At 45.5% G+C, this 22502-nt stretch overlaps 1 protein-coding gene across 6 annotated transcripts in view; it reads left to right on the top strand.

The window, feature by feature from the left end:
* The first annotated feature begins 5271 nt into the window (after positions 1-5271).
* Positions 5272-22502, top strand: part of LOC101337071 (protein argonaute-1) — a 30352-nt gene continuing 13121 nt past the window's right edge. The window contains exons 1-11 of one of the 6 annotated variants that reach the window (XM_073791995.1): positions 5272-5518; positions 10485-10668; positions 12933-13053; positions 13486-13667; positions 14066-14202; positions 14427-14561; positions 14712-14799; positions 15458-15605; positions 19662-19781; positions 20153-20284; positions 20411-20544. In XM_073791995.1, the coding sequence (XP_073648096.1) occupies positions 5494-5518; positions 10485-10668; positions 12933-13053; positions 13486-13667; positions 14066-14202; positions 14427-14561; positions 14712-14799; positions 15458-15605; positions 19662-19781; positions 20153-20284; positions 20411-20544 (1406 nt within the window). In that variant the 5' untranslated portion in view covers positions 5272-5493. Of the gene's footprint in view, positions 5519-10484; positions 10669-12932; positions 13054-13485; positions 13668-13983; positions 14203-14426; positions 14562-14711; positions 14800-15457; positions 15606-19661; positions 19782-20152; positions 20285-20410; positions 20545-22502 lie in introns of those variants that run through there. The other 5 variants (XM_073792000.1, XM_033838053.2, XM_019938128.3 and 2 more) reach the window with 5 other exon arrangements.

Raw genomic sequence — 22502 nt, 5'->3', positions numbered from 1 at the left:
AGATATTTTACCCTTATAGTTTCTAATTAGTTATTACTTATACCAGTAGTGAATGCTATAGATTTCTGCTTATTTTCTTGAATCTTTCCACTTAGTCTTACTAATTTTAAAATTAGCAAGACTGTATATTCCTATTATATAATTGCAACAACTGCAATAAAGATTTTTTCTTATATACTTAATTTTATTTCTCTCTCTCTCTCTGTCTCTGACTCCCTCTGCTCTGGCTAAAATATCCAAAGCAGTATTAAAATAGTATTAGTGGTGAAGAGTGACCTCATTTATTCCTTAAAAACAGGAAAGCATCTCTGCTTCTCCACTAGCTAAAGATAGATATTCTATTATCTTGTTAATATTATTATTAATAATAATATAATAATAAAATAAATATTAATAAATAATATAAAATATAATTATAAATAAATATAATTAAATAATAATATAATAATAATTAATAATATTATTATTATTCTATTATCTTGATTTTAATGATTTTTATTAAGAATGGGTCTTGGGCTTCCCTGGTGGCGCAGTGGTTGAGAGTCCGCCTGCCGATGCAGGGGACACAGGTTCGTGCCCCGGTCCGGGAAGATCCCACATGCCACGGAGTGGCTGGGCCTGTGAGCCATGGCCGCTGAACCTGCACGTCCGGAGCCTGTGCTCCGCGGCGGGAGAGGCCACAACAGTGAGAGGCCCGCGTACAGCAAAAAAAATAAAAAATTAAAAAAATTTTAAAAAGAATGGGTCTTAAAATTTATGAAATATTTTAATCTATTACAATTATCCTGTTTATTTTTCGTTAATCTACCTATATGGTATATATTTATTTTTGAACCATTCCTGAATTACCCTTATGCTTGTGATATGCTGCTCTTTTAATAATAATGTCATATAGTGTTATGAAGAGTGTTGACCTTGGAACCATCCAGCATGGGTTCATGTTCTGCCTCTGCTAGTTGTAAGCTGTGTGATCTTGAGCAAGTTACTTAGCCTCTCTGTGTCTTCATTTTTTAAAAATTTTTTTAATTTAAAAAAAATTTATTTTATTCATTTTTGGCTGTGTTGGGTCTTCGTTGCTGTGCGTGGGCTTTCTCTAGTTGCGGCGAGCGGGGGCTACTCTTCGTTGCGGTGCGCGAGCTTCTCATTGCAGTGGCTTCTCTCATTGTGGAGCACGGGCTCTAGGCGCACGGGCTTCAGTAGTTGCGGCACGCGGGGCTCAGTAGTTGTGGCTCACGGGCTCTAGAGCACAGGCTCAGTAGTTGTGGCACACGAGCTTAGTTGCTCCGCGGCATGTGGGATCTTCCCGGACCAGGGATCAAACCTGTGTCCCTGCATTGGCAGGCGGATTCTCAGCCACTGTGCCACCGGGGAAGCCCTTCATTTTTTTAAAAATTAATTAGTTAATTTGGCTGCGCTGGGTCTTAGTTGCAGCACGTGGGATCTTTGTTGTGGTGTGTGGGATCTTTTTTAGTTGCTGCATGCAGGATCTAGTTTCCTGACCAGGGATCAAACCTGGGCCCCCTGCATTGGGAGCATGGAGTCCTAACTGCTGGACCACCAGGGAAGTCCCTCTGTGTCTTTATTTTTAATGATAGTATCTGCCTGTGCTGTTTATTTACCTATTGCTTCTTAGCCCAAGCTCACCTATATGTTCTATGATGCACCAGGATTTTTGTGAGGATTATGTGAGTTAACTTATGTAAAGTGTTGGAACAGTGCCTGACACTTAATATTAAGTAAATACTTAATAATGTTAAGTGTTAATATTATTATCATAATTTTAATTATTCTCTTACAGAATTCTGTAGGCTAGTATTTGACTTGTGATTTTTGCATCCATATTCCTGAGATCTCTTTTTGTAATATCATCATATGATAAGAGGTGTGGGTCTTTATCTGCTATTGTGAACAAATTGGGAAAATTCCCGTTTTTCTCATGTTCTAGAACCATTCATATAACATGGAACAGAATTATCTCTTTAAGGAATGGTTGGAAATATTACACAGTAAACCTTCTGGGCCAGATGTTGTTTGGTAATTTTTGATAGTTTTCTCAGTGTCCTCCTTAATTGTTGCTCAATTCTTGCTTTTTATTCTGTTTTGAATTTTTTAAAGGAAAAAAATTGTAGTTTAAACTTTTGATCAGGTATCAGATTCATTAGTCTATAGTTATGTAAAAAAATTCCCTTGTATTTGTTAAATCTCTGTGATGAGTTTTAAAATTGGGGAGATAAATATGTTCACTGTCTTGATTGTGATGATGGTTTCACAGATCGATACATATGTTAGAATTGATTAAATTGTATACTTTATGTGCAGTTTATGTATGTCAATGATAGCATAATTTTAAAAAGTCTACCAATTGCATAAATCTTTTCAAAGTACAAGGTAACATTTATTAATTCCATTGTTCATGATTTCTGATTTTTAGAATTATCTCCTGAAATATTATACAAGAAATACATTTTATTATAGATAAAAAGAGATGGTGCATGCAGGAGGTGTTAGTGATTCATTTTCTGATAATAGGGTATACGATTTGCTTTATGTCTACTATACTACCTTGATTTCATTGTTCCCAGGCTGTTCTTTTAATATTTTAAAAAAGGAAAATATAGATGGAGATACAGTTTTTTTCTTAGGCTATTCTTGTTGTTTTGGGGCCAGGAAACTCTGCGTTTAGGGAAGGTGTGTAAGTGGAAAGATCTGAGGTCTGGCCTACGTAGCAGAGGCCCTTGGGTGTGACTTAGCTATGGATTGAGGTGGAAGGATTGAACTGGAAACAGAAGGAGCCAATAAGCTTTCTGGGAAGGTACATCAGGAGTTACTGAAAGAAGTCTGAATAAGAAAACAAGATACTATCTGGAATTCCTTTATACTCTACCACTTTGCCTAGCCAAGAGTGAAATCCTTGATGATGAAGACACTCTGCAGAGAGACCCTGCAAGGCCAGGGCAAGGCTTGACTCCACTAGCCACTTTGGAGGTGGATCAGAATAGTGACCAGTGCCTTTCCACAAAGTTAAGTGTGAGGCTTCATATTTAGAACAGGGGATTCAAACTCTTCTTAAGGAATGCTGAGCTTCTAGCTTAGTTACACCAAGGCAGAGATCTTGCTATTTCTGAGGATGTTTTGATGCCATCTGTTTGACACAGATCAACCCAAATTTACTGATCATTCTGGGCACAGCTTGTGCGAACCACTAAAGGGGGACAGAAGTACATCTGATATGGTCCCTGCTCTTAAAGAATTTAGAATGTAGTACAAGAGACAGACAGTAATTATGGTAGTAGCCAATACTTCACCTGCATTCTTCTAGGTACTGTTCTAAGGTCTTTATATATATTAATAACAGTCCAATGAGGTAGGTACTATTTTCACCCCCTAAAATAGGGGAGGAGGAAATTGGGACACACAGAAGTTAAGTAATTTTCACAGCTAGTAAATGGCAGCACCAGGATTGGAACCAAAACAGTGTGGCTTTAGAGTCTTTGTTCTTAACTTTATCTTGTAGAGCAGTAGTTCTTACAATGTGGTCCCCAGATCAGCAGCAGCAGCCCCATCTGGAAACTTACCAGAAACATGTATTCTTTGGGTCCCACCCAAGACCTACTGAATCACAAATTCTGGAGGCGGTGCTTAACATTCAGTGTTTTAACAAGCCCTCCAGGTGATTCTGATGCCTGCTATTTGAGAACCTCTGCTAGAGAAAAGCAAAGCATACTATGAAAAGTGTCAGAAATGAATCTTCCCAATGGGTAGCAACTGGATATGGTCTCTCTCTTAAGTTCCTAGCCTTCTGCACGGCATCTAGTGTAAAGTAGGCATCAAAAAATACAGATGGATGATGCATACATATGAATGAATATATGGAAAAGTGATGTTTGAGCTGGGGTCTCTTACCACCTATCAATTGATGCAGACCAAATAGGAGAAATGTTCCCCGAAACCGTGAGACCAGCAAGGAGGTGATTGTGATACTTTTGGCAAGGTATGGTAAAGGTCTGCACCAGCACAAGGAGCCATCAGAAGAATGTCAGGGAGATCATGCGAGAGCAGTTCAGGAGGTAAACATGTCAGGTCTTTGTGAACAGCTGTATAGGGGAAGAAGCAAGGGAGAGAGAGAAACTGTCATTTCTGGGATGAAGGTGCCCTTCACAGAGACAGGAGGTATAGGACAAGCACGTTTGTGGGGGAAAGATAGAGTTTGGATTTGGACTCTTGAAATTTGAAGTGCTGGTAGATCCAGGTGGAGCTGTCCAGCAGACACTTGGAAATATGAGTCTGAGACATGGTTGGAAATAGAGATTTGGAAGGATAGTTGAGTCATAAGAATGGATGAGACCTTTAAGGGAAAAGTGGAGAGTGGAATGAGAAGAGAGGTGGGTTTGAAACCATGGTGAACACTGTTATTTAATGAATCAAAAGCAAGAGGGGGGCCCTTGAAGAAGGCTGAAAAGGGCTTAGGCAATAGGAGACCTCAGAAAATGCTGAAGCCAAGTAGAAGCCTCAAAAAGGAAGGAGAGGCAAAGTGTCAGATGCTGCAGAGAAATAAGAGTTGAAAATTATCCTTTGAATTTCGACACAAAAAGTGTTTTAAGTGACATGGTGAGGGCAGAAACGGATTGACTGAGTTGAGGCGTGAGCTGTAGATGAGAAAGTGGAGACAGGTGTTTCCCAGGTCCCGCAGGTAGAGCTCAGGAGCTGCACTCAAGTTGAGACTGCGACATCTTCCAGGGTAGGCAGCCTCTTTCATATCTGTGGTCTCAGCGCCCGGTAGTCGGCCTGGAAGAGAGGGTGGCGTCAGTGAGTTCAGTGACTAGGGACGGAGAAAGGCTTCGCGGAGGCAATCGCTTTGCAGCCGAGGCTTGAAGGATGAGGGTGATTGGGAGGAGAGGTGGGAGGCAGGGCCCCTGGGTGACGGGGCTCTCGGAGTGTGTGAGGGTGACCTGGGAATGAGGTGGAAATGTGCGCGTGGCCCTGTGTGAAGGGGGGAGGCTGTGTGTAGGCTTGGAGGGACAGGTTTGGGGAAAAGACAAGGCCGGAGGTTGCTGCGGGGGGTTGTCCTCCCGCCCCGCCCCACTTAAGCCACTGCGTGGTTCCGCGGCGCCTCTACCGGAGCCCTCTCGCCGGGCTGCATGGCGACGGGTGACCGCCAGGGGCCGCTGCCTCCGGTCCCCGGTGCCCCCGCCCCTCTCCATTGGCCTTTGTTGCTGTCGGAGCGCCCCGTTTGACTCGTTCCCGTCCGCCCCCTGGGCCTGGCGGTCGCGCCTGCGCACTGGCAGCGGGCCGGGCGCTAGCTGGGGGAGCTGCTGCAGGCTCCGCGGCGGCGGCTGCAACGGAGGCTGCGGGGGCGGCGGCGCGAGCGGCCGGGCTTGGGGGGGTAGCCGAGCCCGGCCCGGGAGCCCAAGCAGCTAAAGTGCGGGGTACCTAGGCCCTTCACGCTGGACTCCACAGTCTCCGGGCCGCCTGACCTCCGCACGGGTATATGGGATGGAAGCGGGACCCTCGGGAGCAGGTAAGGGCCCCCGGCAGAGGGGCACGGTGCATGCTCCAAGGACTAGGGGACTCCCGCGTGAAGAGCAGGATTTCCGAGTGAGGAAAGGTTTCCTGAGTGAGGAAAGGGGCTCTTATGAGATGGGGGGCCCAGTTTGAAGGGGGCTGTGTGCAGTTCCGGGGGAAACCTTGTGAAGGGAGCTCAGAGACGGGGGCCATTTATCAAAGGAGGCTGTATGCACTCCTGGAGGTGGGAAGTGCTCTGGGAGAAGGGCCTGAACGCACGTAAGGACACTCGGAGATCCCGGGAGGCCTAGGGAGAGGCCCGGCAGGTGGCAGGGGGCGGGCCCCAGGTGTCCAGGAGAGGAGGGGGTCGACACAGATGGGCCCAGAGCTGCCGCATGCCGGGGGCGGGGGCTCAGCCGGGCTGGGCTGGGCTGATGTCTTTTGGGAGAAGGCGCCAGAGCTGGGCTGTGAGCTCCGCCCCAGCCGGGCCTGACGCGGGGGCGAGGGTCAGGGGGCAGTGGGTGGGGATCCAGCCCCGGGATCCCCCCCCCCCGGTCTAGGGAGATGGAGCGGAGGCGCCGGAGCATGCGCGGAGGTGGCAGCTGGAACGGGTTGCCCGATGTGGTGGGGGCGTGGCCGCCCGAACCCCCCACCCCCAGACCCGCAGGTTGGATTGCAAAAAGGAGCGCACTGTTGGGCTGCAGTCTCTCTTAGGTTATGCTGGCAGAGTACAAGTGGAAATGGGCCCCTTCCCCATCTTGGGGCTCTTGCACTTGGCCCTGAAAACCTTCAGTCATAATTTGCCAAGAATAGGTTGAGGGAAACTGCTAAAGTGCCTTATTCTGCCACTGGGATGAGGAAAGACTGGGATGGAAGCAATGTTTTAGGTTATGGACGGGTCCCCCTTGAAGACAGGCCTTAAAAAATGTGTTGGTTACTGAGGTACCAAGGCCAGGACCAGGTTTACCTAGAAGGGGTTTTCTGCCTGGTTTGCACGGTCCAACAGTGAGCAGAATTGGGATCTTTTAATCCAAGGAAAATGACCTCTCTATTGAATGTCTCCTGAGTCGACAGCCTAATCTTTCTATACCTTAATATTTTTATGTTTGTTGTCCCCCACTGAGTATCTTTTCTTTTTCCTCTCTCTACTCCCCAGAAACTGTCAGGGCCATGTTATTAGACCCAAGGTCGTCAAGCTAGCCTTTTGTCACAAATACGTTGTTTGGGGTAGGGGGAAGTCTATAGCCTTCACCATGGTGTCCCAGGTGATAGCCTTAACTTCTCCTTATTTACAATCAGGAGAAAAGGCGGTAAGAATAGAGGAGAAACTGAGGCAAGGCTGCCCCAAGAAGACCAGAGTCCCTGGATGTGTTGTGTAGTGGTGGCACCTCCTGTGTCCTGTCTCTTACCCTTTTGATGGGAGGAGCAGTCTGGACCTGGGAATCCTTTAGGTCTTGTCTCACTACTTCCTTCCATTTGATCTCGGAGTGGGAATAGGATTTCCATTTGGGACAGGAATTTCATTTCTGGTTGAAGCATCTTTGTCTTTTATACCAGATCTAATCCCCTTAAGGAAATAGCTCCTGCCGACTCAGACTCATTCTTCGAGTCATCCATTCAGTGATCTATAAGTACTTAGTGACTACTTTCCCTGGGACAAAAACAACCTTGTAAAGGCTGTGTAAGCCTTAAGGTGGAATGCAGGGAGCAACTGACTTCAGAAAACTACTTCCTCCTTCCCTTAGGCCCCTTTCTCCATTCCAGGAGCTCTCGTGGTTTTTCTGGGCTGGAGACTACTTGCAGCAACCCAGGGACTAGAGTAGTAGAGGTCCCAGAGGTCCAGATGGATTGCTGGGAGCTGGCACCCATACCAGATTGATCTATTATGGTGAATTTCTAATAGCCTCTAGAGTGATGAAAAAGTTGACTTTTTCTGATTCATGTTACATATTTATAGCTTCTAGGGAAGGAACTAGAGCCTGGTATCTGGAGTTGGCTGTAGCCTAATGAGGCAGGCTTTACCTCATCAAAAGGTGTAATTGAAATTCATTCTGGAAGCTGTGAGTGGAGGGATCCCATAACTGCCTCCTTCCTAGGCTCGGACTATTTTCTTGGAGGTTTGAGGACACAGTACGTACACAAAGCAAGGTATTGTTGCTGGCTTCACTGGGCTTATGGCCAGGTGTGCCTTCTGTGCTCAGGTGTGTTACAAGTACATATACTGGACTGGGAGCTCCCAGAGGGTAGAGGTGGTGTCTGATTTATCTGCGGAACCAACCAATGTCTAGGCCCTGACACAAGTACGTCTTTATTTTTTGAATTGAATCACATTCCAGTGTGAACATAAATGGTTAAGCACATGTGTGGATATTTAATAATTTGTGTGTACTCAGTGTGTGGACAAATTCTTTTTGGAGCGATTGGCCCTTTACTCTTTGCTTACTGGACAGCTAACCCAACCTTGAGTTTGTCTTTTGAGTGGGCTGTCTAGCTTATTGGGAGGTATGTGTGCCTCAGAACTGCAGGGAAGGAATCCCTGAGCCAGGCCTTTCAGCTCTGTTACTTTTCCTTCTCAGGGCTGGTTGAGGATGGGGGAGGGGGAGTGTCCTTTTCATAGCCCCTCCCTCCATGCTTTTGTCTGCAGGGAAGGGCCCCGCCCCTTTCCCCCAAGGCCCAAGCTTTGTCCTCTGTGCTGGGGCCCTCATCTGCATCACAAAGTGGCCGTCTGTCCCTGTCTGGCTCTGAAGGGAAGTGTCTCCCTTTCTCAGACTAAAAGCTGGGGGCAGGGTGGGGTTAGGGGAGGAACTTTGTACTGCTGTAAGGCTTGCAGGGGAGTGGAGTGGGAGAGAGGTTCTCTCTTCCTCCTGCCTTCCCTAGTTTGGGTATGAAGGGGAGGGTGGGGGCTCCTTGTTTTTCCAAAGCCTCCTAGGAGTGGAGGGTGCCTAAGGCTAAGTCTGGTGTGTAGTCCTGTTTCTGGGAAAGAGAAGGTTTTGAGGCTAGAGTGTCTGTCCCATCCCCCATCATTTCTACCCAGCCCCTAGCTCTAGGGGATGTCTTTCTCCCAAGGCTCCTAACAATTATTCAGCCTGGGAGGCTAAGGAGGTGAATGGAATGTAAGAACTTGGGGAGGGAAAGGGTATCTCTTACCAGCTACTTCCACTAGGGTCATGTTTGTCCTGTGCTGGGTTTATAATTGTTTCTGAGCAGTGTGCAGGTGTTTGTGTGCTGTGTATGCTTGTGTGTTCTTTGTGGTGTGTCTATGGATCTGTTTGTTAATTCATTTAGTATCTGTATATTGAACACCTATATGCCAGGCGCTGGAGATTCAGCAGTGACCAAGGCAGATACAGCCTGTATCTTTGAAGATCTCACAATCTAGGCTGGTGAGGGGTATGTGTATGAAGGTACACTGTCCAGGTCTAAGTATGTGTTTGGATGTGTATGTCTATCTATGGCTTGTGTATAATTTCTGTTCAGTTCTTTCTGGGGTATGTGGCCAGGTGCTAGTAGTTAAGCTTTCACTTCCCCGGGTAGCTGAATCCTGAAGGCCTTTTCTCCCCAGACTGGGCTGCCATTCCCATCTGTGTTTCCCTGTCTGTGGAGTAGGGTAGGCTTGACAGGTGGTTAGAAGGAGACACAGCAGCTTAGCTCTGGAAAGCAGGCCCCTCCCTTGAATGGTTCTGACCTCTTCCTGACCCCCCTGCTGAGGATATGCCCCATCCCCCCAGCCTCGCCAACTGTGAAAGCAGATCTCTGGTAATGGGAGGTTCTGGGCTGTTTTGTCCCTCTTTCCTCCCACCTGGGCTGGTCCTCTGCTGGCAAAGACAATAGTAGATGCTGAGGGAGGGTTCTCTTAGGCAGTTTCCTCTTTTCTTCCCTTTCCCCTCAAGCTAGAAAATAAAACCAGGGGCAGCAATCAGACTGGTGGCAATAGAGGAGAAAGTAGTGGGAGTTGGCCCTGCCCTAGCCCTTTCCCAAGGGCTGCCTCTGTCTTAAACCCCTTCTGCTACTGTCTGGGCCCTCTGTGTAGAAGGAGCTGTGGGCCTGGAAAGAATCTTGTATTCTTCTTCCCAGAAGCAGTAATCTCGTCTTCTCCAGGATGCTACTGTCTGCCCCTCCTTCCCAAATCCTCTACTCTAGTTTACTCTTGCCTCAGTCTCCTATATTTAGCCTGTCTTCATTCCCTAGCTTTTTCTTCTTTTGAACTTCTTCATTGTCTCCCCACTTGCAGCCTTGCTTCTTGCCCAGGCTCTCAACTCTAAACTGTCTTGCCCCAGCCCTAACTCCAGCCTTTCCTCCTTCCCAGTTCAAGCATTTTTGGGCTGTGACCTCCAGTTCCAGCCTCTTCACCAGCTCCGTGTTTCAGCCTCTCTCCTTTCCTTAGTCTCCAAAATCCATCCTTTTAGCCTTTTCTCCTTTTCTGCTCCATCCTCAGCCATTCGGTTGCCTTAATCTTTTCTCAGACACTGCCCTGTTCCTTGCGTGGCCTCCCCCCATCCGCCCGCCCCAGCACTTGGCCTTCTTTAGGTCTTCCTCCTGCCTGCAGTGCAGAGAAGCATTAAGATGATACTATTTTGTGTTCAGGATGGTGATGAGTGAAGTGAGCATCTGGCTGACAGATAATAAGGCTTTCTTGGTCTGCTAGATAACCTGAAGGAGTCTTCATCTAGTAGAGGGAAGAAAGAGTTTTGTTACTAGAGCCAGATTTAGCCCGTCTACTTAACATGTAATAGGAAGATATTACATACTCATTTGATGAATTTAAGATAGACAACAAGGGTAATTTTCCTAACTGGAAAGAGTTTTTAAAAAATGAGCCTGGGTTGTTTCAGCCAGTGGAAGCCCTCAGTTGGGTTGGGTAGTCAGGAAAGAGGCTTTTCCTACACTTTGCTGCTCCCGTTCTAGGAGGCCTTGTGCCTTCTCTGATCAGAGTGGTAAGGAAATTACCAGACTCTACCCTCACCAGCCTCTCTGTCTTGTAGCTGCAGGCACCTACCTGCCCCCCCTGCAGCAGGTGTTCCAGGCACCTCGCCGGCCTGGCATTGGCACCGTGGGGAAACCAATCAAGCTTCTGGCCAACTACTTTGAAGTGGACATCCCTAAGATTGACGTCTACCACTACGAGGTGGATATCAAGCCGGATAAGTGTCCTCGCAGAGTCAACCGGTAAGTAATGCACGTTTAAGCCACTAAGTCCAGTAGTCCTTATTTTCCTGAGTCTCACAGCCTTAAAAGAGAATCCAGAGGGGTAAAAGAAAAACTAGTAGAGGGTGATATCACCAAATTCAAGAAAGTTCTTGAGGAAGAGATTCTAAGTAAGGTAAATGTTGAAAAATATCACTGGATTTGGCTATTAGGAGACAATTGGTACCTATTGCCACAGTAGTTTCAGTAGAGGAGTTGGGCTAGTAATCTAACAGTGAGTTAAGGAATAAATGGAAGGTAATGTGGTAGGGATAGTGAGAACAGATAGCTTTTTTCTAGATAGCTTGATAGTGAAGCATGGGGAGAGAGGGAATATGTTGGCTAGAGAAGATTATAGGGGTCAAGTATAGTGCCTACTGCATTTCATTATTTGTTGAAATGAATAAATGAAAAGTTTTTAAGAATGAGACATGGGTATGTTTATAAACCGAGAAGGAGCTAGTGCAGGAGAGGTTAAAGGTACAAGACAGAGAGGAGAGGAGTGAGTGGGATGTCCTTGCTGAGGCAGGAGGACACATATATATATGCACAATGTAAAAAAAAAATTTAATATTACAGGAAGAGTAGCAATGAAAAATGTCTCGTATTACCCTGGCCTCCTGTCTCCTAGTCCCTTTCCCCAGATGCATTCATTATTACCATTCTTGAGTACATTTCCAGATATTTTTCTATACATATGCAAGCCTATATGTTTACAGAACATTTTTAAAGCACACAGAATACAGAATCTTATATACACTGCTCTGCACCTTGCTTTTGTCCACTGAACAATATAATTTGGAAAGTAATATATATCAATACCTACATATCTGTCTCATTCTTTTGCATAGCTTCATAGATATTCCATTGAATGGATATATTATAACCTATTTAATAAATCTATTCAGGAACATTTAGGTTGAGTCTAAACTTTTGCTACGAAAGTGAAACTGTGTAGAATATTAATATAGATACATTTTTGCACGCAAATACAAGTGTATCTGTAGGATAAGTTCCTAGGCTGGAATTGCTGGCATAATACATTTAAAATTTTTGAGATGTTACCAGTTTTTTTTAAGGTAAGTTGTACCAATTTATACTCCCATCAGTAAGGTATCATCCCATATCCACACCAATTCAGTATATTGGATTTTTTAGTTGTTGGCATTCTGATAAGTAGAGAATTGTATCTTGGTCTAATTTTAAATTGTATTTCTCTACTGAGTGAAGTTGAACATAATTTCAGATGTTTAAAAATTATATATGGAAGGGATATTTCAAGTGTGAGAGGAAAGAAAGAGGAAAAGAGGCAAGTGTATATAAATGTATTTGTTTATATGTCTGGGAACTTGAGGGTGGCCTTGCCTTCTATGTTCTACTCCTTTCAAAATTATTAAAGATGCTTTTTGATCTGAGGTAGGAGTGGATTCTGTTGTTAGGCGGGTAGTGGAGAAGGTTTGACACAATCTGTGAGGATGGAAGTGATCAGAGATATGAAAAAGATTGCTGGGCAGCACTGAGGCCTAATTGGCATTAAAACCATGTGTTTACAGTTGCTTCCAATGTATAGTTTGAGTCTTTTTATCCAATAGTATTCAAGAGCTTTGGTTTAGAAAGCGAAGAGTTCAGATAGTTGGATGGACTGGGATTTTGAAGGCTAGATGGATACTCTGGAATCTAAGTAGCAGAGCACAGGAACTGAAATCAGGAAAGAGATGATAATGGAGAGAAAACAGGGTGGTAGGACTAAGGACTTCAGAGAGATGGAAGAGGTGAGGTTCTTCTTCCACACTTTATTCCTATTCCAATTCAGGGCTCTTCCCATCTACCTTTCTTGATTATCAGCTTGGGGATTGGAGCAGCCTAGATTTTGTTCCTGGTTCTGGACAGACCCTGAGATTAAGCCCTTCTCCCCTCAGCCTCCCCCTCTGCTCAGAAGGCACTCACAACCACTCTTTTAGGTCCTTCGGAGCCTGGGTGATCCGAGGACCAAAAATATCACCTGGGAGCGTATTAGAAACGTAGAATTTCAGACTTTGCTCTAAATCTGCTGAATCAGAACCTGCATTTTAGATCTCTAGGTGGTTCATATGAATGTTGAAGCTTGAGAAGCACTGCTTAGAATAGAGATTAGTAGCTGGTAGGACAGAATATAGTAGATGGGACATTGCCTGGAGTTTAAATTACTTCCAAGAGCTTGAAGTAGTAGTGTTTCAGCTTCCACTGGCCTTTCCCATTCCCCACAGGGAAGTGGTGGAATACATGGTCCAGCATTTCAAGCCTCAGATCTTTGGTGATCGCAAGCCCGTGTATGATGGAAAGAAGAACATTTACACTGTCACAGCACTGCCCATTGGCAATGAACGGGTAAGGTTGGGAGTCAGGCTGGACCTATCTGGGGAGGGACAGAACTCAACTAAGCCTGTTTGGAGTCTGGCAGTCCAGAGATCCCTTTCGTCTTTTGTGCTGAGAAAGTGTGTTTTAGGGTGAGGGATGGGTAGGTGCTGATGTTTATTTAGCCTCTTGTATGTCTGTCCCTGTCCAAACAGACTGAGATTAGACTTAAAATAGACCTAAGGGACTTCCTACTAAGTGTGGTTGAGAGGGACAGATACACTGAGCCAAGGTGGCTGGAGACTAAGGGGCTGGATTTACTCTGAAGTTTTCATTGTGAGTCCCTATCAGATTAAGAAGCAGATTCTGGGAAACCTATGGGGTGAAGGATAATAGGGGCAAGGCAGGGAATATTGGACTGTGGGACAGCATCAGCAATCTTTCACCCCTTTCTCTTTCCTGAAGGTTGACTTCGAGGTGACAATCCCTGGGGAAGGGAAGGATCGAATCTTCAAGGTCTCCATCAAGTGGCTAGCCATTGTGAGCTGGCGCATGCTGCATGAGGCCTTGGTTAGTGGCCAGATCCCCGTTCCCCTGGAGTCTGTGCAAGCCCTGGATGTGGCCATGAGGCACCTGGCATCCATGAGGTACTGGGTGTAGTTAGTATCTGGGCTACAAGTGGTGGCAGAAGTGCTGTGGGAGGAGGAGGGGAATGAGCGTATATTAAGGTCCCACCGTGTGCCTTTCAAATAAAAAATTCTTTGAAGCCCTACCATATACCAGGCAAGTGTGCATATACATTTAGATGGTTTAAAGCTTTGGCCCTGTCCCTTGTAGATATCTTTGGACCTCACCCCATCTGTCCCTGCAGGGCAGTAAAAGGGGAGAGACTTGCACAAGGTCAGTCACACAACTAGTAAAGGATCAGAGCTGGAATTAAAGCCCTGGTGTCCTGCCTTCCAGGCCAGGGCTCCTCCGTGCCCAGGATGCCTCACAGGGTGGGGGCCTGTGCCCGAGGGACCAGTTCTCTGCCTGTCCCTGCCAGGTACACCCCTGTGGGCCGCTCCTTCTTCTCACCGCCTGAGGGCTACTACCACCCGCTGGGGGGTGGGCGCGAGGTCTGGTTCGGCTTTCACCAGTCTGTGCGCCCTGCCATGTGGAAGATGATGCTCAACATTGATGGTGAGTGGGGAGAGCTATGGAGCCAGGGGCACCCTGAGTCCAGTGACCACACTCCCAGCCTCATCCCTCCCAGCTCTGTAACCACACTCCTAGTCTAATCCCTACAGCCCTGGGACCCCTCCCCCATCCCAATACCCTATAAAGAAGAGGGTGTAAAGAGCAGTGCTTCCATTTATTCTGGAAGACAGAACCTGAGCTGAGCTGTACTTACCATGTCCCCACAGTCTCAGCCACTGCCTTCTACAAGGCGCAGCCAGTGATTGAGTTCATGTGTGAGGTGCTGGACATCAGGAACATAGATGAGCAGCCCAAGCCCCTCACGGACTCTCAGCGTGTGCGCTTCACCAAGGAGATCAAGGGTGAGGACCCAACCAGGCGGGGAGGGGAATCAGTGCTACTTTCTCTTTAGTCCTAAAAGGAAATCCCCTTGGGATATATTCAGGGGAGAGGCCAAGCCTGGGCACATGAGCAACCTTTTCCAACCCTGACAAGCAGTGTGTGTGTCCCAGGCCTGAAGGTGGAAGTGACCCACTGTGGACAGATGAAGAGGAAATACCGCGTGTGTAATGTTACCCGCCGCCCTGCCAGCCATCAGACGTAAGTTGACAGGGCTGCTAAGCCATACTGTTGGTGGAAGAGGGCCGATATTTCAACGTACTCTGTTCACTTTCTCTGCACCCACACCTGGCCCTGAGGATGAGCCCTGTTTTTGAAGATAAGCTGTGGGAATTTGGCATCCCTCCCCTAACCTTCCCAGATCCATTGATACTCTCCCTACCATTTTTACCTTCTTGGTCTCCACCTTTCCTTCTTGGGCCTTTACTGGAGAGCAGGTGTCTTTCTCTGGCTTCTTTCTCAGTTCTATAAACGTTAGGATCTCTCTCAACTTATTCTTCCTCCTGAAAAAGCAAGTTGATATCCTAGGCTAGACCCTTGGGAAAGTTGTCACTGATTCCATCTACGTCCTTCACTTCAGACTGTGCTGGACTGTGAGTGCCTACTGTGTGTCAGGCTTCATGCACAACACTAGACATACAGATGAGTCAGATATGATCTGACCATTGTGGAACTTGCCTTTCAAATCTTTGGCTTCACTCTTGGAGCCCTGTATTTCCTCTGCTTCCCTGTGAGTGGTGGGAGTGCTCAAAGAGGTTGGATAGGGATGAAGTCAAGTCTGGCGCTTCCCATGGTTGTAGGTCTAGAAAGGTGTTACTGAATGCTAGGCTATGACACTTCTTTCCCTTCCCCCAAACAGGTTTCCCTTGCAGCTGGAGAGTGGACAGACTGTGGAGTGCACAGTGGCACAGTATTTCAAGCAGAAATATAACCTTCAGCTCAAGTATCCCCACCTGCCCTGCCTGCAAGTTGGCCAGGAACAAAAGCATACCTACCTGCCCCTAGAGGTGAGACTGCCAAGTAATGGCCTGGCTGGGGAACAAGCACGGTACCTGCACACTGATCATCAGAGGTCTATTCTTCCATTTGTAGTCTCTCATCATTTTTAGGTTTGGAAAATTGATGTTCTGAGAGGTCATTCTGTGAAATGTAGGCCTCATTCTTAACTGCTGAGTTCTTTACTTATCCCGCATCCTGCTCTCGTATTCTTTCAGGACTGCCAGGCAGAGGCGAAAGCTGTATTTACTGTTTAATAAGTAATTAGTTCATTCAGTACAGAGATTTCAGATACCTACACTCATGTCCTCTTAATTTCTCTTTCCCTGTCTGGAGCTCGGGATCTAAATGACCTAAAGATACAAGTATACTTTATTTTACAGAAAATGTACATGAACGTTACCTATAACGTGAATCCTGTATCCCCAGTGATCAATGTGTTCCTTTTTTTTTAAAAATTAATTAATTTATGTTTGGCTGCATTGGGTCTTCATTGCTATGCGCGGGCTTTCTCTAGTTGTGGCAAGCGGGGGCTACTCTTCGTTGCGGTGCGCGGGCTTCTCATTGCGGTGGCTTCTCTTCCTGAGGAGCACAGCCTCTAGGTTCACGGGCTCAGTAGTTGTGGCTCAAGGACTCAGTAGTGGCTCACGGGCTCTAGAGTGCAGGCTCAGTAGTTGTGGCGCATGGGCTTAGTTGCTCCGCGGCATGTGGGATCTTCCCAGACCAGGGCTCGAACCCGTGTCCCCTGCATTGGCAGGCATCAGATTCTTAACCACTGTGCCACGAGGGAAACCCAGTGTGTTCCTTTTGAAAAAGTTTTCGCTCCAAGATTTGTCATATTTTTATGCTTCAGCAGACCTTTGAAATTCTGCAATTAAGGAAAGAATAGTAATGCTCTTAAGTCATTACTTAAGTCATTACTTAAGTAATGCTTTTAAGTCATTTGCATTAAGTCATAGAATGCAAATGGAGAACCACTGGGCTGTATTTGGTTTTCTATACACTAGCCAAAATGTCTAATGAGAAACTGTCTCTGACTGCTTCATTGTCTAGTCTAGTGCTGCTCAAAGTGTGGTCAGTGGACCAAGAGCATAGGTATTACCTGAGAGCTTGTTTGAAATGTAGAATCTCAGGTTCCACCTAGACCTACTGAATCAGTAGCTCTTTTAACAGAATCTAAAGAGGATTCATATGAACATTTAAGTTGGAAAAGCACTAGCCTAGATGACCGTCCTCTGTTCTAGCAGCAGGAGTCAGATAGCTGGGACCAAAACTTAAGCCTTCTTTCTGTGAGCTTCTGGGATTTCAGAACTAACCAGAGGAAATTAGGCTGAAGGAAGAAGAGATCCCAAAGCCCAAGAACTCTGACTTAGTAATAGCTGCTGATGCACAGAAAGTGGGATGAAGACAGTATGTTCTCTGAGATGTAAACAGAAGTCTTTAATGGCAATTACAGCTAAGTAGATAGGCTTTGGGTAATATCTACTGCAAGCTGAGATTTGTTAGCAAATTGACATTACTTCTGTTTAAACAATAGTTTCCAAGGTGAATAACTTATGTATTTTGATTTTTACTGTTGCTTGTTTATTTAACAAATATTTATTGAACTCCTACTATGAGTCATACACTCTTAGGTGTGGGGAAAGCAGAGATTAACAAGACAGATAAAGTCCCTGCTGTCATGGAGCTTATAATCTAGAAGGGGGAGATAGATAATAAGTTGGTAAATAAGATAGTTTCAGTTGGTGGTAAGTGCTGTAAGAATAATAAAACAGGTTAAGGGGATAGTCATAAGGGTGGAGCGGGTTGGAGATTCACTTTAGTTATTGTGGTCAGGGAAGGCTTCTTTTTTTTTTTTCTTTTTGGCCACACTGACGGCATGTGGAACTTCCTCAACCAGGGATCAAACCTGTGCGAGTGCGGAATCTTAACCACTGGACCACCAGGGAAGGCTTCTTTTAGGAGACATTTGAGCTGAGTCCCAAATTATGAGATAGAACCAACCTTTTACAACCTGAAGGAAGAGCCTTCCAGGCAAGAGTTTAATAGTGAGTACAGAGGCTCTAAAGCAGCAGGGAGCTTGGATCTTCTTAGAGAGACAGAAGGCTTAGTGGCTGGTATGTAGTGTATGAGGGGAGAAGTAGTAGGAGATGATTTTGGAGAGAGGTACAGGGTCAAATCACATAGGCTATTGTAGGTGATAGGTTTTTTTAAGAATTGCTTTATTGAGATATAATTCACATTCCATAAAACTCACCCTCTTAAAATGTACAATTCAGTGGGTTTTAGTTAATTCACAGAGTTGCGCAACCATTACCGTTGTCTGATTCTAAAACATTTTCATTGCCCCCAGAAGAAAGCCCATACCCATTAATAGTCACTTACCATTCCTTCTGCCCTCCTCACCAGCCCCTGCTAACCACTGATCTACTTCTGTCTCTGTGGATTTGCCTATTCTAGACATTTCATATAAATGGAATTATATAATATATGGCCTTTTTTTAAGTGGCCTATTTCACTTAACGTAATGTCTTCAGGGTTCATCTATATTGTAGCATATGTCAGAATTCCCTTCCTTTTTAAGGCTGAATAATATTTCGATGTATGTATATACCGCATTTTGTTTGTCTGTTCATTCATTGATGGACACTTGGGTTGCTTTCACCTTCTAGCTATTATGAATAATGCTGCTATGAATATAGGCGTACAAATATTTGTTCTAGTCCCTGCTTTCATTTCTTTTGAGTACATACCCAGAAGTGGAATTACTGGGTCATATGGTAATTCTGTGTTTAATTTTTTGAGGAATCACCATACTGTTTTCCACAGCAGCTGTACCATTTTACATTCTCACCAGCAATGCACAAGGGGTCCGATTTCTCTACATCCCTGCTTTAGTCTTTTTTCCAGTGTTGATTCTGTAGTTGAAATTATCCGTAAAGAGTTCTACAACTTAAAGTTACCTTCAAGAGAGCAACCTCACAAATTTTAACAATTCTGGATTTTCATTAAGGGAATTGACTAATTCTTTGAGGTACAGAGTCTAAGGGCAGGTGACCTTGTCCTGGTTTTCCCTACCATTGTTCAGCATGAACTCTGGAAGTTAGGCAGAGAAGCAGTACTTAGTGTATTGGCCCTATGGGAACAAGTTTTACATTTCATTTCATCTAAATCCTCACAACAGCTTCAGGAGACAGCTAGTGCTTTTTCCGGTGGCTAAAATTAAAGAAGCAGAGCCTTAGAGTGGTTAAGAGTCCTACCCAAGGTAGCATCTTCTAGAATTGGCAAAGCTAGACTTCAAACTCAAGTGTTCTTGAGTTCTCTCTACTTTGCCAAAAGGCTTCCTGTTCACTGCTTCCTGAATATAGTATATTGGGCAATGGAAGTCTTATATATCACTAGGAAGTCTTTTCTGATCTCCATTGTGTTCTCTTGGGCCCAATACAGAGAACCATGTGGCAGGATGTTCCTCACACCAACAGAGCACACTGTCAGTCAACAGACAGTGATTTCTATAGTCCAAGGGCTCAGTGATCATCTGTAGGCTCAGGCTCAAGAGTTGAGTCACTGCTGGTTCTCCTGGTGTGTTGCAGTGTGGAACGACTGACTGCCTGCTACCATTGGAGAGCTGTCTGCTACCTAGGCATCCAGTTTGTGTGTATTGAGTTTTTTTAGTCTTAAGAAGAGCTCTAGACTGGGTCCTTTGGTAAATAATAATTTATGCTACAACTTACTGAGTGTTTACAATGTTCAGAACTGTACTTGGTTCTTTAAGTGCTTTATTTAATTTAGTCTCCAGACAGTCCTAGGAGATTGTTACTGTTCTCCCTATTTAATACATGAGCCCTGAGCCCAGATCTGCCTCTGGATCCCAAGCTCTTAATCACAAAGTGGCTGTATTACCTTTTGTATTGCACGTGGATATTTTCTAACTTACCTGTCTATAAACAAGGGATTTTCTAGTCCATTTCCCAGGACTGACAGCCAAGTCCTCTTTCCTTACTATGGGGCTCCGGGTATAGGGTGAACTATACTCAGGCCAGCAGTACGTATTCTTGTTTCCTTAGGTCTGTAACATTGTGGCTGGGCAGCGCTGCATTAAGAAGCTGACTGACAACCAGACTTCAACCATGATAAAGGCTACAGCTAGATCGGCCCCAGACAGACAAGAGGAGATCAGCCGCCTGGTCAGTGAGGATGCAGAGAAACGTATGCTTGGTTGCGCAGTCATGGGAGTCCCTGGTAGCACAGATGCCTTTCTGCCCTGGCAGGACCCTTAGGAAAACAAAAGTCTGGATTTGTTACCTGGGACTCCATAGGACTGCTCTTGCTTCTTGACCCTGTAGCTACTTTGTTTCCTATCTCTTTTTCTCTCCTGTATTACTTCCCTATGTTATCCATTCCCACTTACCTCATCTTCCACTTCCCCCCAACCCCTTTTTTAGGGCTATTTCTTGCCAGCCTCAGCTGTTCTTCAGGGCTTTCTGCTTGGGACCTGGAAGGTGAGCAGTATTGCCAAGCTACTGCTCTCCTGAGATCCCCTTCTTTTGTCTTACAGATGAAGAATGCCAGCTACAACCTAGATCCCTACATTCAGGAATTTGGGATCAAGGTGAAGGATGACATGACGGAGGTGACGGGGCGAGTGCTGCCGGCGCCCATCTTGCAGTACGGCGGCCGGGTGAGCAGGGTCAGGGCCAGACAACATCTCTGGGACATGTGGGGGGAGGTTGGGTTGTATAGCCCGTGGCTTTTGCTCCCCTACGCACCTGGCTCTACTGAGGCTCACCTGGACGCCCCCTTTGCCTATCCCCAGAACCGGGCCATTGCCACACCCAATCAAGGTGTCTGGGACATGCGGGGGAAACAGTTCTACAATGGAATTGAGATCAAAGTCTGGGCCATTGCCTGCTTCGCACCCCAAAAACAATGTCGAGAAGAAGTGCTCAAGTAAGGAGGTTGGGTGTATGGATGGAAGGGTGGGAAGGATCCTAGAGCTGCCTAACTTCCTCTACTCCCAGGGGGCCACGATTTGATCTGTAGTCTGTTCTTTCTGAGTCTTGACTCTCCCCACCTGTGCTGTCTGGCTCACACTTCTGCCTGCTTCTTTTCTGTCCATCTGTGGTCAGGAGTCTTGATAAGGAGCCATATCTGCGTCAGAGATGATGATTTCAGGACATGAATCTCCTAAGGGAGACCTGAATTATTTTATTGTTATAATTATTAACATGGATGGTAAACAGTAGTAGTGATGACTATAATGTCTGTGCCAACATTGTACCTAATTTTATGTTCTCTTATTTCATCTTCACAGTGAGTAGGTGGTGGTATTTCCATTTTCAGGAGACTGAGGCTCAAAGAGGTTAAGTAACATGTACAAGGTTTGCATATCAAGAAAGTGTCAGATTGGAATCAAATCAGTTCTGAGGTTTCAAAGCTTATATTCCTAATTGGAAATAAAAGTTCAGCTGGTACTCTGAGCTGTCCTTTCCTGTGCACAGAATTTGTTCAGTCGGGTCCAAGTGACCTGAATTAGGTGAACATGAATTGTAAGGGCCTCTGAGCCACCTGTGGCTGAGTGGCTGGGAGTAGATGATAGCAATGAAGAAAGTGATATAGCCAAATGGTTTAAAGGAACAGTTTAGGGGAGTAATGGTCTTGAATGAGTGAATAAGTAAGTGAAGAAGTCACCAACCCTTCCCCTGCAGTCTTCTTTTTTTTTTAACAGCTTTATTGAGATATTTTTCAAATACCACAAAATTTACCCATTTAAAGTGTACAGTTCAGTGTTCCTGCAGTCTTTTGAAGTGGTAGCTTTTTTTTTTTCTCTGGATCTGGAGTAAGGTCAGTGCACTCTGGGGCTGAGAAAGAATCAGTGGAGCTGACCACTTCGGGCAGTGATGAGAATTAGTAGAGATGTGTGCCCTGGTGGGTTCAGCTGGCCTTGGGATTTTCATAAGAATTAGTTACAGCAGCTCCTGATGAATATGGAGACTCTGGCCCTCCTTCTCCCCTCACAGATACATAACTACTTCCACACAATTATAGTTTCTCTTAAATGTGTTCCTCTTGTCTCCTTTCTTGGGTTCTTGGGATTTTAGCCCCATTTAAGCCAGGCTGCTCTTAGCCTTGGCCAGGCTTTGGAGGGCTGGTCCTTAACCAATATTAGAAAGGCTCTCAGCGCTGTGCCTTTGTGTCACATTGTTGGTAGCTCCACTCTTGGTGTGGTTCTCTCTCATTCCCGTGTCCTTCCCCTGTCCCATTCTTTTGAGAAGCAATTTGTTGTTTTGGATATTTTGGGGTACAGAAACTGATAAACCTAGAATCTCAGAGTTGGAAGGAGTCAGTTCATCAGACAGCCCCTTCTTGTAATGATCCCTAGATTCAGGGAGTAAAAGTGTGACTTGTACACCTGGGTCAGGGTACCCAGTTGCATGTATGGTTCTGGGCTAAAGATTAAGATTTGAGAGTTTTCGGCTGTGGCAGTGGATGAGATTGTCCAGGGAGAATGTGCATAGTGAACAGAGGCTGAAAATAGAACCCAGAGAAACCAGAAAGGAAATAGAACAAAGTTCCTACATGTGTATGAGGGAATGGGATCCAAAGCACAGGAAAAGCCATCCTTTCCACTGAGACAAAAGGGGAAGAGATGAGGTGGAGAAATTGGTAATTGGGGAGGTATAAGGGAGTCCTAGGGTCAACCCTCAGAATTTTCTTCTGGCTAAAGAAGCCGTTACCTCAGCTGTATCACTTTTAGGACAGGATTTTAAGACTTTCTCCATCCTAGAGTTCTCTAAACACTTTGTGGCCCCCAGCACTGGACATAATATCCCAAGTGTGATCTGGTAATAGAAGATAGGGAAAACCACTTTCCTGGAAGTAAAGACCCACTTATTGATGGAATCTGG

The sequence above is a fragment of the Tursiops truncatus genome, chromosome 1 (assembly GCF_011762595.2).
Source record: "Tursiops truncatus isolate mTurTru1 chromosome 1, mTurTru1.mat.Y, whole genome shotgun sequence".
Taxonomy (NCBI): Eukaryota; Metazoa; Chordata; class Mammalia; order Artiodactyla; family Delphinidae; genus Tursiops; species Tursiops truncatus.
Note: the sequence above shows the minus strand (reverse complement) of the source record. Positions and strands in the feature narration are given on the sequence as shown.